The following is a 14719-nucleotide window of genomic DNA, read 5'->3' on the forward strand; positions in this document are numbered from 1 at the left end:
ATAAGTAAGAAATACCGAGTGTCTATTTCTATAACAGAATATTTATTCGGCTAAAAATATCAATAGTGTACGTGTGAGTGACGTGAGCATATGTTGCAAGCATTCAATTCTATGTACAAATCTCTAGGTTTCCTTTATCAATTGCACACTAAAGCACTGCGTCTCCGCTACGAGTGGCCGTGCTGGCGTTACCGGTTTTGAAGAAGACTTAAACCGATCGTTCCTTTAGCTTCGGTCGCAAAATACGCAAACCCACCTTGCCCTGGGCCGTTTTCACTAGCGAGGCGCACTGTTCGATACCGCCCGCTTCTAGACTGTCGCCGTTGATATGGGACACCACATCCCCTACCTGTATGCGTCCATCGAATTCAGCCGATCCGCCAGGTACCTGTGGCAAAAGAAACGAGCAAGACACATGCATGTTAGCCAACCACATGCCAGCACACTAGAGTCCAACACACTAACCAAGCCAGTGATAACGATTCCTTTCGGATTTCCGGCACGGAACGTGAGTCCAAGATTTTTGCCCGGTTTTTTCATCAGATCTACCTCGACTGTTTCCGTTGGTGGCGGGCTGGCACGATAAACTACCAAGCGAACCTGCAAAGGTACAATGTTCAATGCAGAAATTCGCAATTCTGTTTTCATTTTCAAAAGGATTTGTGTTTACCTTTGGATGTAATTGTTTCACGGCACGCTTGATGGTCTCGCTGGTGCAAGTATTGTTGACCTTTAGCCCATTGATTTCCACCAACTGGTCAAATATCTGCAATCGATTATCCTTCTCCGCTACACTCTGCGGTAAAATGTCCATTACCGCAGCTCCGGACTGGAAGTAAAACAGGGGGTGTGAATTGACACGAATGAACACGCAACTTGCGCGCAGTTGTGCCCTACCTTCACCAAAGAATCACAGCCACCGGCTACAATGATGCCCAACGGTTTACCCTCGGTCAGGATATCGATCACCGTGAATTCGTTCTCATTGATCGGTGCCTTCAGCGGATCAACCACCTCTTTCGTTGGGGACGCTTCCGGTTTCGAGCCGTGCGGTGTGCCCGCCCGGCTAGGGGCCAACGTTGCCATGTCTTCCGGTTTCTTCTTGTTGGGTGTCGTGCCCGGACCAGCACCAGCCTCCCCGTTTGCCTTTTTATCGGTTTCCTTCTCCTTGTTTGGATTGCATATCTTTAGCGTGATGACACCTTCGGCTTTCTTCAGCAGGCCGGCCGCCGTTTCGTAATTGCAGCCGAGCAGCGAGTCTCGGTTAACGGCAAGCAGCATATCACCGATCTTGAGACCACTCTGTTGGGATATTGGAGTATAAGTGAACGCTCTCGCTGCCACACTTCGATGCTGAACAAACCTTCTCCGCTGTAGATCCTTCCTGGATGTCGGATATGAAGATTCCTTGACCGGCGATCGAGTGTTTACCTTCGATGATCATAATACCCAAGCTGGAAGTGCCCTGTTAGGTATAAGGGAAGATAACTTTAGCAGGGCATGGTTTGCTTCCGAGTCAACGGACCCCAAAAATAGTTAAAATAATTTCCCAAAACTCCATCGTTAATTTTTTTAAATTTGTAAACTTGCAGGCGTCGCCTATCCAAGTCACAACCATTTGATTAATACAAACCTTTTTCACTGTGATCGTTTTGACGTCCTTAAACTTCTCCATGATATTATCCTACCGATCGGCATCCATTGCGGAAGCGTGTCAAGCAAAAAAAAAAGAGACCGTTAGAGCGTGATCACGAAAACCGAAACACGTGTGCGCTGCTGCATCCGGGTACGTACGGTATAGTCAAAATCAGTGGGGAAATGCTTCACTGGTTTCACTGCCAGTTCTTCCGGGGCTGTCTTTTTTCTGGAAATTTATAAAAACAATATAGTAAATCATCATGAAATTTGCTTGTCCCTGTAGAGCTTAATAGTACCTTAGCACGATAAACTTAAGGGTTGGGCTGGCAAGATTTTTTATGATCACCGAACAGTTCAAATGACACCGTCCGTGGAGAACAGTTCCATTGACCTAGCAAGGAAAAATTGTGCTGTGAGTTCTGTTCAGAAAGCACATCCGGGTAGGATGTTAGGCTTTACCTCCAGCACTTCATCACCGACGACGAGAGATGTTCCGGCCGCTGCTCCCTTGGGGTTGATGCCAGCAATGAGACAAGCCATGCGGGTACGGTCCCGGTGACCGCACAGAGACAGACCGCATGTTTCGTTGCTGTCTCGCAAGATCGTACAGCAGTCCACTTCGCCCAACGCGGAGTAACGCTTCTTTATCTTTTCTGAAAGTTATAAATTAAGGGGAAGTTTGCTCAGAGATGGTACACCTATCGCGCGACCTCGAGAAGAACTACTACCCACTCATCGTATAGCCATAGTCATCCTCCTCCTCAGCGTCTTCTTCACCGAGCTTTGTGTTACCAGCGGAGGCACGATCGATCTGAATATGTTTTACATTGATAAAACAATTGCAATTATCCCATTTTTTTTTTCAATCCCTCAATGCAACATTACCTCAACACCGGCTTTTGTAAATGTTTTGCCCTCCAGCTCACGGCTATCTTCCTCTTCGTCGGATGAATTTTCGGAATCTGTGTGAATGGTTGTATCAACAAAAAATGTAATCAGTATTGCTGTACGGTCCAATGTGGTCGGGTGCTGCATCTTTACCGGTGGATTCTTGGCGAGCTTTCGGAACTGTGAGGGTCTTATTATCCTCTGGTGTTGCGACGGTTTCTTTCTGTAAATTAGAAGAAAGCCAACCCACTTGTTACTCTGACGGCAGTTAGGGCGATGTATGTCCCACCAGCTCATACCTTTGGTTTGCCATCTTGTATATACTCCACTTCGGGCGTTTTCGACGGAGTTACTGGGGGTGGAACTTTCTTCTGAAGTACCATTGGGTTGGTCTGTAATGAAAGGGACGAAACAAGACGATCAATTTCGCATTCCTTGCTTGACCGGAGTTCTCCGTACATACTTCTCTTACGTTACGTTCCAGACTCTGAACGACTAGGACGATGCGATCGTTGGCAGTTTTAATGTAATTGACGGCTTTCTCATGGGAAGCATTTTCCAAACTGTTCTCGTTCACAGCTAGTATTCGATCTCCGATCTGGAAGAAAGGGTACTATTGCTCTCAACACCGTACAGTAACACGTTGGCACGCATCCTAAACTAACCTTCAGTTCTCTGCACTTGTCTGCAGGACTTTCAGGGATGATGCTTTTGATGAACAGTCCCGACGTAACATCGCCACCAACATTGACCTGTCCGTACGTTAAACAAGGGGTCAATAAAATCCTTGGACAACTCAACCGAAATGGTTCGCCAATCGTTTTACCTTTCCTCCAACGATACTAAATCCGAAGGACGATTTTTCCGTTTTTTCGATGACGACCTTTTTCTCTGGGCCCCATCCTGCAACAAGAGTGTGACACATGTACCGGGGCATTCAACAACATCATGTAAAATTAATTTGGAATCAGCTGCTGCCACCAACTGCTCGCTTGCATCGGTAGAGGGTGGTTGTTTTAATTTTACAAATGGATAGAAATCGAGTATGTTTGGTGGCGTGACCGAATCACACCCGACCAGCCGGGCATCTTTATTGGCCACGTGAGAATAAAACAGCCGATCGATGGAAGGACGCAAGCATAGGTACCGAGCAGCAAAGCTCACGTGATTGCCTAATCCCTTCGGAACGTATACAGATTCTTGCTTGCTGCTGTGTTTACCGATTCCGTTTTATAACCGTGATCGTAGGAAACCTTTGAAGGACATGAGCTGTAAAAAAATCGAGCATACAGGGACAGCCCCAAATACAAAGGGGCAGTTTGGCGCCAACTATTCTGAATCTCGCATTGTTTTATTGATTTTATGTTGGTTTGTTTAGACTTATTTTATTTTAAATTCGGTTTAAAGGTATCTTTTGACCTGGTTCAATTAAAAATGGCTGCAAAATGTAAGGAACAAACCTGTTCTAACTTGGATCCCGATACGTATGGGTTAAATTTAGTTTTAACTGAATATTGTAGTGATTCTTTGGTAAACCGAACAGGTTAATTACATGGCAAAGAAAGAGTTTTGAAGCCTTCTTCTTCCTTGGCAGGCACTATACAACTTCTAGAGGTATCGGTCTGCCATTTCTGGCTTGCTGTGACTTAATTTTACCGGTAGAAAAGTGGTCAGCCTTATGTACGCTGGGCGGCGGTCTGGATGGGATTTGAACCCCGGCCCTGCCCCGTGTGAAGACCGGCGCCGCTGTTGCCTCGGTCACCGGACCGCCCCCCGAGCTTTGAAGCCAACGAATGTACAAACACTTTCACTTCAAAATTATCACCGAATACCGAAGATGTTATTGAAACTTCCTCCACTATTTCCACAGACACATTTGCACTACAATTTTGCTATGATTTACCTTCCAATTTGACTGATCCGGGAAGTGCGCTAACAGTCATCTCTGCCCTGTAGGAAGATAGCCAGGAACCAGACAAGAAACACTGCGTTAGTTTTAGTGGATCGTACCGCAGATAGACACCGACTGAGGCCACCCAGCGAGTTTGCACCGTATCCAGACCTAGACCAAGCCCGTGCTAGAAAAACGTGCTATTCCGTTGTCCGGGACAGGACCGTGCACGTAGTATTTTACAACCCCATTCGAATCGGTACGGGTAAAAAAAAGAACTACTAGCATAGCTGTGGTGAAACCCCGCAAAAGATCCACGTACCACAGTTCTGGTGCGAAGGATTGCTCTAATTGCATTAGCAAGTAACGACAATCGCCGACAAACGTACGGATCTTTACGAACTGATGGTCAACTGGTACTGTAAAGTGTGCAGCGCAGTCGAAATAGATTCAGTTGAGTTCTAACGCGGCTCAAGGGATGGTCAAAAGTGTTGGGACTTGCGGACTTAAATTACTGTACCTCTGGATGTAAGGTGCATTTGGTTGGTAAAGATTACCTTTCGGGGGTAGAACCTTTCCTGGCATCGATTGGCACCGTATCGAGCTGCGGGGTGGCTTTGGTGACCGGATAACATAACGGCAGCTTCCGGTTGCACGGTGCGTCGTGGTCCGATGGTATTTTGGCTTTGGTTCGGTAGTGGTCTAGTTCCTTCAAATAGATGCAACTATCGTCTGCCGGCTGCAGCGTACCCTCGTCGTAATCTCTGTAATACTGAATGCGGTACTGGAACAATCCTATCCCACTGTTCCGATGTCTGTACTCCATTTCATGCTGAATGGCCGTTGCTCATGGTTCGTAGCTGGAAGGTAAAGTACGATCTGAGTTGGTACGTTTGGGAAGCTTCGACTGCAAATCAGCAAACCAGAACTCCTAGCACATAAACTTAAACCGCGAGTAACAGGAAAAGTGTACAAACATCTTTCAATAACTAAATACACATGCAAAACGGACATATCGGTTCGCTAGTTTTATTGCGCTAATTTTGTAACTTAAATTAAGGAAATCAAGGAATCAAACCAATAAAATAGTATCCCGCTCATGGAAAGCTTAACATAGAAATAAAGGAGATGATGGATTGGGCAAGGCAAAAGGAAGTAAAGGAACAAACACATGCTTTTCTGAAAGGGCAAGAAACAATGACAAGCGACGAGTCGTACATGCAGCACATCTTTTCGAACAACTTAATCCCGCGTTTTTTTCTCCTCTCTCCCCTCATACGCGGAGGCGTGAAACATTTACCACCCACGAGGGAAAATCACTTCGATGGACAGCGTGGTGTAAGTGCGTATATGTTGCTGCTCTTCCTAAACAAATGACACTAAAACAAATCCATCGATGTTTATCTTCCTGAAAAATTTGGCCTTTGCTTGGTTCGATGCAATTCCAGCGGTTCCAGCGATCCAATCATTTCCACATCCATGCAAAAGGATTTTCTTCACAATTCACTTTGGCTGCGCTTGTTTTCTTTCGTTCTGTGTTAGGAACCAATAACTCTTGTTACTCGTAAAATGCTAGCATAATAAAGATTTCTGTTTCGTTCTAACGATAGCGGGTATAAAAATGGTCCGGGCACTACGTTGGCACTATTTAGGGGAGAATTCCGATAATGCAGTTTCTTCAAAGGTACAGGTATTTTTCCAACCACGGAAAAGCTCAGACAAGTGTAATTGGAAAATCGAACTTCGACAACATCGTGTTCCCGGTTCGTGGAAAACGTGGGCAAGATCGCTGACAGTTAAATAGCAAACAGCGCAATTTTGAAATTAGTAAATTTACAGCGCAACACGAGACAACTGAGTATTTTAAGTAGATTTTGTAAAGAGCACTATTTTCATGAAATTATAATAAAAGCCTCGAAATTCTATTTGGAAAATTCATAACATGTCGGCCTTAATCAGGTAATAAAAAATATTGAAAAAGCTTGGAAAGATCCAACGAATGTAGAAATCTACTTAAACTGGAAAAACATTCTAAAATTTCCACTTCGTACTCCATTTTTTTTTAATGTGAAAAAAGTAAACAAAAACATTCGTTGCAGCACTGTCATGGATTGTCTTCCATGCGACTGTCGGATCGCCCGCTCCAGCCATTGTTTGCATACATTTGTCTGTATTATTTTGACGCATTTCGACGCCCCCTACACAGATTTCGGGGAATGGTGCGTTTATCACAAGCAAAACGGGCATCCAAAGGATAGGCATCGCGAACGAGGCAGCGGAATACGTGGATTGTGCAAATAGGGAACGGTGGTGTAGTATCTAAAACATCAAAATTGAATAGTAGCGGTTAGAGTGCGCGGAGCAATTGTTTATTGGCGAGCTTTTGCTGACTTTGCGTTGCGAAACCGACGATCTTCGAGAAGCCGTTCTTCCGACGGTTACGGTGGATCAAATCTCGTTCTCGTCTCCATTCCAGTGTACCGTCCTTATCGTGAAAAAAAACGATTCCGAGTGTGTTTTGCTCGGTATCATTGTGGGGAGTGTGTGCATGCGTGTGTACGTGTTTACTACGGTGCCTCCAGTGTGTATGGTAGCGTAACGGTGATAATCGGAGCAACAGCTAACTGAACCCCACACACAACAACGGTGATTATCATCGAGCAGCGGAAGGAAAGTCAGTTCCGTTCAGTTTGTGTGCCCCACCTTACGGCTGGTGCACCGCAGCAGCAGCAGCACACCCAGCATCTGTGTTAATTATTGTTTCAACGATATCAACAACGATCAATCAGCGACAGTATTATTTTTGTTGTGCAAGTACATAAGTTTATCGATAGTGTTTAGTGTTAAGAACGTTGTAGCAAAAGATTTCCCGTGTTTGCTGTCGCATATTATTATTTCGTACGGAATCGCTTCCCCAAGTGTGATCGATCGGTTGTGAACTAATCAAACGGCCTAGCGAGAGCGTGTAGAACGAACGAAACGACGGCCGTCTTGACGCCCTGCCACTACTGCTTGTGCCTCGGTCATGGATCCGTTAGAGCAGTCGCGGGTTTTCCTGGATCGCTTCAAAACAAACGTGAATCCAGCCGACCCACTTCCCGTCTGGGTGCCGATTTACAACCTGAAATACGACGAAATTGAGCCCGCCATCATCGATTGGATCCGGACGTATTTGGACCAGTTGTAAGTATTGATTTTCCAGCTCCTCCCTGGCACCGGTTTGGCACTGCCCTGTGTACGGCACCGTTTAAATTGTTATCTATCTAATTTAAAAAAAAAACCATTCCGCGAATGCTGTACCTTCGCTGACATGAGTCATTTTTGTTATTATACAAGGAAAGAATCATTTAGCGTGCCAGTGTACGACGGCGTGTGTGTGCGTGACACTACCACACGTACGCAGAAGGCGGGGAATCGCTAACATGTGATTTACAGTGGTGGCATTTAGAGTATGTGCATGACTGGTTGCTTTATTAGTGAGCGAGAAAAATAAACATTGATGTCATCGTGGTTCGATTTTTTGTATCGATAATTTCATCTCCCAAAAGAATCTTGCGATGGTCGTGTGCATACTAATTAATATTTTCTTTTCCCTTTTTTTTGCACCCATGTTTACTCAACAGCGGATGCCCCCAGTGCATCTTGACGCCAATCATACGCAAAGTTGTGGAAGAAGTGTTGAGCACTTGCAAAGAAAATCCCAAATCTTGCGGCTTCACTGGTCAGGGTAAGTAAGAGCATTAACGGTATAGACGCTTGCCGCGAATATATATATATATATATTGCGTTCGTCATAAAGTAACGGTACGAAATGGAGCAAAGCTTTCGGATTTTATTAACACATGTTATTTTTTTACAACTTATTTTTTTGCAGAGTATAAAACGCTTCAGCTGACCCAAGAAGTGATTGCACGCGTAAACCAAGTCTGCACCGAACTGTTCGACAATGAGAAGCTTAACAATTTGCTCGCTCAGCTGGCCGAAGATCGCAATAGCGTGGGGGCGGAGGATCAGCCCGATTCGGCGGCTCCCGGGATCAGTACTGTTGGACGAAAGCTTCATTTTTCGCGCGGGCTGAAGCATAAGCGACGCTCGATGGAGGATCGCCACGTTTGCTTGCCCGACTTCAACAAACTGTTTTGCACGAAGGACACTGAGCCGACCGCTTTTTACGGTGTGTACGATGGGCACGGTGGACAGGAAGCGGCCAGCTTTGCTGCGTCCCATCTTCACTATTACGTGGCGCAGAGCGAACACTACCCGCACGATATGGAGCAAGCGTTCCGGGACGCGTTTCAAAAGACTGATCAATTGTTTCTGGAGAAGTGTGAGAACCACGTAAGTGTGTGAAGGGAGCTCAAAACTGGCGTAGATGCTTACTGACATTGTTTCTTGTATCCTTGCAGCATCTCAACAGTGGTTCTACGGCCGTTGCCTGTGTGCATCACATACGTTCGCGGCGCGTTGATTTAGCCTGGGCTGGTGATTCTCAAGCGATACTGGTGAAACGTAATTTTGGGGAAGGACTTTTCAAATGTTTGGTTCATCCTACCCACGTTGCATCCGATCCGGTACGTATTTTCGATCATTTCCTGCGCAGACCAATATTTCTTCTATGCTAAATCAATATGCTGGTGTTTTACAGGACGAACGCAATCGAATTCATGCAGAAGGCGGATTCGTTATACCTTGGAACGGTCAGTTTCGAGTCGGTGGCCAGCTGGCAATTACTCGAGCGATTGGTAAGTACATATGTGCGCACAATATGTTAGATATCATGACAATAACTTTTTTCCTTTTCTTATTGTTTTAGGAAACCGATTCTACAAACCATTCGTTACGGCAAATCCAGCTGTTTCGTTGAACCAATGTACGGACGACGATCTTCTACTCATACTAGCTAGCGATGGTTTATGGGAAGGATATAACGAATACTACACGTCCATGTTTGTACTGTACGCTATTCGAAAGTTTCCAGGTAAGTCAGATAATTCATTGTTCACATAATTTGATACGTGACATAATAGATAGTAGGAATACTGGTCAACCGTAAAATAAGTACGAGACTTTGATCAATGGATATATTATTGTTTTCCATCTGTTAATGAGATTAGAAGAAAAAAGTCAGTCAGTCAGTCTCAGTCAGTCTTGGGATATTTTCAAATGGTGCTTTTGCTGTTTTTTATGAAAAGTGCATGTATCTGTGCCATACCGGTAGCGGTTCTATGCCAGCTTGCGCCAAATGACTCGATCGATTTAAAAAGACGAATGGAAAAAGTAAAATGAAATGCGAATTTGTTGCTATTCATTTCCTTTTCCTTCTCTGAGATGATGTTCTCTAACCAAACATTAAGCAAAATCCTTTTACCTCATTAAACTACTATAAATAGGCTAAGAAGAATATGGAAAGGAACGTTGACGATATTGTTGGTTTTTGTTTGGAGGTAGATTCAGGTAAAGCATGTATCATGTTGTAAAAGGCTTTAATTCTGCATTTAAAACAATTAGATCAAGTACTGTCCCACCTTTCTTATCGAAAAAGAGATGTTCGTGTTTCAAAGAGCGTATTGAATTCCACTCCGCACGCCCAATTGAACGTGTTCATCCAATTGATTGCTCAGAAAAGTTCCTCCACCAGAACAACAGTGATTTATGCTGACCTGGATGAAATAGTAGAAAGATATTTCCGATCGCTTTTATCATCAAATGTATCCCCGCTTCACGTGTATCCGTTTCTTCTCTGTGTGTTCTCTGCATCAAAACACACCGCATGGAAGGTGCTGAAAGAAGACTGTAATTAAAGCATCAGCTCACGTCCGGAGCAGCGGCTTGTTGATGATTTCAACCTTCCTTTTGTTCACCCCGGGAAGTAATGTGAAATTTGAATGCTTCAAAGATTTTTTTCTACTTACATCTTGTTATTCTTCTTCTTGGCGCGATGATGACGACGGGGAAATTTGCTTAGGGTGAAATTTATTTTCTGATTTAAATGAAGCATAAGCGAACTTATTGTTAGAATCGTCTTGATAATGTAAAAATGGCCATCCAGCAGAAACAAAAGCGGATTTTATGCTTTGATGAGCTATTTTCAAACAATTGTTTGCGACAAGTGTTTTTTAAATATATGAATATATGTGATCTTTTTCGATCATGTTCGTTAGGATGGTTATTGTATGTTATAGATGATAAAAACTTTTCGATAATCAAATGTTTCGTACCAGTTAACCTCCAATGAAACTGGGGCACATGAGGCAAATGAAAAAATGTCTTGGAAAAAGATTCTTTGAGCTATAGAAAAAGTTTATTTGTATTTTAGTTATACTGCAACGCTTCAATACCTTACTAGATTGAGGAAGAATCAAGGGTTCGTGGTTGATTGGACACAACAGGTTTTTTAACTAAACTACCGATCTGCTAGGATTATTTTTTTAAAATAAGAAACCCTTTTTTCGCAACCGAGCTCACCCGGGATAAGGTGCCCTTCCACGGTTTGGAGAAGGAAATGTTTCCAAACCATCGTGAATTGTACTTATTTTTGTAATTTAGCTTTAAGCAATACGGCCAGGCCGTTCTTTATGAATAAAAAAAAACCCCTTTTTTCGAATGATTGCTGAGCATAGGAGCATATTGCATTGTGCAAGTAACGATCAATTAAACTAATTAACACACAACAAATTAGATGCTTTATATTTCGGTAAACACTTCTGATTATACACATCATGAGTGGAAAACGTCGTTGTCACCACGAATTGCCGCGTGATCACCCAGGTTGCTGCATTCATTAGTGTCAGGTTTAGCCACCCAAACATTGCTGATAAGCGCGAAAACAAGCCGTGGCCAAGCACGGTCCCGCGTTGGTTTGTTGATGTTATTTAACGTTGGCGCCGTGGTAGACACGTTCGTAACTCGTAAAACACAACAATTAGATGAGCGCACCGGTACGATCATCGGTATGAATTTAATGGTCGGTAGAGGGAATGTAAACACATGCTCTAATGGAAGGAATGATCATGCCGCTGTGCGGGATAACAATAGTTGTTTGAAGCATCTTCCTGTTCAATGGAAAACATGATAGATACGTTTTTGTTAATGAACTCCTCACCTTATACAGGTACATGCTGTGTACCAAAAAAAAAAAAATGCAAAATTAAGAACTGCGTTGTTACGTGTCAGCTCCCACAAAAGTGTACAAAAGTAAACATCTTTGTTGCCACCGGGCACCAACTGGGTGTTGAAAGGTGTTGAAACATAAATCGTACGTTCCGCACCATCTGTCATTGTGTCTAACACACGAACCCCATAGACTTTCCGGCACATCCACCACCGTCGTGTACCAGCAGGCTCCAGTGAAAGGCTTTCGCGATCTGGTCCAAGTCCAAGATCATCTTCAGTGCAGCGCGTTCCTTTCCCCGTTGAGGTGCGAGTGAGGGTGGAGGGGTGTAACCGTTAGGTTTGATTTGATTTTTCTTTTGCACTACGTTTCGATGCCACTGCCCCCGGACCGACCGATTCGCCGTTGATCGACGCAATCTTCCGTTTCGCGTGAGTTTTGCCCTCGCTCGCCATTGCAAGCCACAGAGGGAAGCGCATTTTTCACACCTGATGGATTTGCCAGCCACCTCGCGCACGTTACTGTTGGTTTGGCACACCTCTCAGGCCATGGCTGGGTCGCAGCCATTGTGTGGCATAAGTGTTTTGATCTCGTTTTTATTTCGGAAAAAGTTTCACCTTTTGCAACACAGGTGCCGCGAGTCATAGTGCACTGCACTCCTCCTCTTGCGCTCGAGCAATGCTCGACGGAGAGAACGCGGACGAGGATGGGTGAACAAAATAGAGCGGTAAACCGTATATTTGTGCTTCCTACCGGGTTGGCTATAAAAATCTGTCTCTATTAAGATGCATATAGGAGATGGTTAACGGGTGACGGTAGAGAAAGCATGGTTTAAGGCTTAATTGGGTTTTAGCTTTGCTGCGGACGATTTCGTCGCACACCATTCGTATCATTTTGGTGTGCCTCCTCCTACGCTCCGTTAGATTACATTTTCTCCAAATCATGGTGAAATAGTTTCACCTAGAGGTGCTGCACAATGCTTTCGTTTCTGGTGCGAATCAGTCCTAAACGATCACGCTGCTTGTCTTTCTAATCGAAATAAGGCTTGTAGGTATTTGGGAACCGTTCATGAATAATTTTAAGCCTAATTCAACCTCTTGTCGTCAATTAGTGTTTCCGTATTTATCAATTATCTACTGTTTTTGAGGGTGAATAATTTATGTTCGATAACGATTCGATTTATGTTATAACGAACGATTACGATTGGAAAAAAGAGAACTAATTGTGGACGGTAATGGCGGTTTTGCCCGCGATTGGATTTAAATGGCGATTTTGCGACTTTTTTAGTCAAAGTTGCTAAAAATCATCTAATAACGCTCTCATCTTAACAGTACATAAAATGTGTGATTAAAAATGCAACGAATAATTGAGACGATCGATAGGACCTACCTACGTGGATCTAATGGTATGCGGAGTACGGTTGAGTGGGGTCTCGTCGGTAGTCTTACTACACAAGTAGCGGTGGGACCTCATAAAACGAACATCGAATAAGGGGCCCCGTAGAACCTCAGCAGATCGCTCCTTCAAATTTCTAGCTGGTTGGGATCCCAACTTCCTTTCCGCCTCCAAGGTGCTTGATTCGCCACTGTACACAGGACCATCGTATGCAAATTTTGTAACAAGAGTTTTTTTCTTTATTCATACGTTAAAATAACCATTCGATCAAATAACTGAATGCTTGTTCGCCATGACATGTGTTACTCTAATTGATAATCCGCATTCAGAATGACTGTAGTGTGAATGGAGTTAAAAGCTCGAGCACTTTTCATCCCGTTCATCTAATAACACCCAGATTCGAGAGATTGTCTTGTTCGGCGGTTAGCCTTTTTTTTCCTCGGCATCTGTATAAACAACCCATCCACACCACCACGTTAACTGTTTTGCTTATACTCAACGAGAACCCCACTATAATAAGTATGTTCCCGTGAAGCGCATTTAAGTATTTGAAAACCATTTTGATAAATTTTCCAATTACAATTCGACACTTTGTAACCGCACAGATGTAACACCCTTCGTGGGGGTAATCGGTGTTCGAATGTTTCGTTGTGGCGATCTTGGTTCGAATCCGATTTGATTCATCCATTCGTTCGGAACGCTTCCAAGCGCGATGATGTTATATGTGTGTTGCTCCAGTTCTGGAGCCCTCTCCTTCTCTCTCTCTCTCTCTCTCTCTCTCTCTTGTTTTGATGGAATTTATAAATTTGTTAGCTTCCGGCACTTGCGGCACTGCCCGGATCCGCGCACGTGATCCGCAAACACTTATAAGCACCCCATCATCCCAGGCCGAGATTTAATTGATGAATGCGAGTTCTAGCGTGTGTGTGTGTGTTTTTTTTCGGCGTCTACCTTTTATTTTCATCATACCGCAGACCGTAAGAGGAGGGGGTGGGTGTGCAACCATCTGGAATGATTGCGCTTGCATGATTTACTCTCCGCTTGCTGTAAGCTGCCTGTAGTGAATAGGGGAAGAGACTGACAGGGATGAACCACCCCCCCTACCCGGAGACCGGATCGTGCACCGTGGCTAAACTAATAATTTGATGCTATGCTCCATCTTTTCTCTGTTTTTTTTTTCTCTCTGGAAGGATTGGGTTGCTTAACGCTCTTTAGCAAATGGACGAACAATTACGACTAGATGCTTGAGAAGGATCACTAGCAACCAGCAAGCCATTTCTTGGCCTGTGTTTTGATTATTAGCCTTATTTAAAAACATAACGTTTTTTTTTGTCAGTTTAAGTGACAGATTTAAAATCTACTCAAATTGAAATGATGGCCCAAATCGGTGGAAGGTTCCCGGCGGGGGCCTTGTTTCGGGGATTGGGTTCCTGTGGCGTAGCAGCAGCAGCAGCAGGTTTGCATTTACTTCTCGCTTTGCATGACTGGACATCCCTCTCTCTCTCCGTCGGTGTTGGTTGGGGCCGGTTGGTTGGTTTTTGGTGGATCATCAGCGTCACTTAGCGTGTCGATTGCGCTCGAATAGAAATAGCGGAAGACCCGGGCAGACGCAAACACCACCGGCCAAAGACAGTGCGCACTCGAGTCTCCGTGGCAGTCGTGCGGATATTGGACAGAAAAGGAAAGAGAGGCCCGAAAGCAAGAAAAAAAAAGCGAGTGATTGTAAGGAAATTAAAAACGGGAAGAAAACACACACAAGCATCGATAAAAAAAGTGTAGAGGAAAATTGAAACAAA

The 14719-nt window shown here is 44.2% G+C and overlaps 2 protein-coding genes across 3 annotated transcripts in view; one reads left to right on the forward strand and one right to left on the reverse strand.

Annotated features, from left to right (window-relative positions):
• Window positions 1–21: 21 nt before the first annotated feature.
• Window positions 22–6173, reverse strand: LOC118504530 (inactivation-no-after-potential D protein). 2 transcript variants are annotated; one of them, XM_036039075.1, is made up of 19 exons: window positions 5718–6173; window positions 4975–5277; window positions 4430–4476; window positions 3353–3429; window positions 3192–3278; window positions 2990–3124; window positions 2826–2918; window positions 2680–2749; window positions 2524–2600; window positions 2371–2449; window positions 2098–2291; window positions 1935–2029; window positions 1795–1864; window positions 1634–1684; window positions 1364–1465; window positions 898–1302; window positions 671–829; window positions 466–600; window positions 22–388 (listed from the first exon to the last, which is right to left on the reverse strand). In XM_036039075.1, the coding sequence occupies exons 2-19, from the start codon at window positions 5241–5243 to the stop codon at window positions 209–211; spliced, it is 2325 nt and encodes a 774-aa protein (XP_035894968.1). In that variant the 5' UTR covers window positions 5244–5277; window positions 5718–6173; the 3' UTR covers window positions 22–208. The 2 variants fall into 2 exon arrangements, with proteins under 2 accessions (XP_035894968.1, XP_035894967.1); XM_036039074.1 differs by having other exon boundaries at window positions 5636–6173.
• A 423-nt stretch (window positions 6174–6596) lies between these two features.
• LOC118504532 (serine-rich adhesin for platelets-like) overlaps window positions 6597–14719 on the forward strand; it is a 38421-nt gene continuing 30298 nt past the window's right edge. Inside the window, exons 1-6 of the mRNA XM_036039077.1 lie at window positions 6597–7600; window positions 8041–8144; window positions 8292–8755; window positions 8824–8988; window positions 9063–9159; window positions 9231–9395. Coding sequence (XP_035894970.1) covers window positions 7443–7600; window positions 8041–8144; window positions 8292–8755; window positions 8824–8988; window positions 9063–9159; window positions 9231–9395 — 1153 coding nt within the window. The 5' untranslated portion in view covers window positions 6597–7442. The remainder of the gene's footprint in view (window positions 7601–8040; window positions 8145–8291; window positions 8756–8823; window positions 8989–9062; window positions 9160–9230; window positions 9396–14719) is intronic.

Source organism: Anopheles stephensi, chromosome 2 (genome assembly GCF_013141755.1).
Source record: "Anopheles stephensi strain Indian chromosome 2, UCI_ANSTEP_V1.0, whole genome shotgun sequence".
In the NCBI taxonomy this organism is placed as follows: Eukaryota; Metazoa; Arthropoda; class Insecta; order Diptera; family Culicidae; genus Anopheles; species Anopheles stephensi.

Excerpts from the sequence above, each read along its gene's own strand:
- LOC118504530 (XM_036039075.1), bottom strand. The coding sequence starts at position 5,243 with ATGGAGTACAGACATCGGAACAGTGGGATAGGATTGTTCCAGTACCGC. Across the intron at positions 3,279-3,352 it reads TTAGTATCGTTGGAGGAAAG|GTCAATGTTGGTGGCGATGT; the intron begins GTAAAACGATTG and ends ACGTACGGACAG. Across the intron at positions 3,125-3,191 it reads ACAAGTGCAGAGAACTGAAG|ATCGGAGATCGAATACTAGC; the intron begins GTTAGTTTAGGA and ends CCTTTCTTCCAG.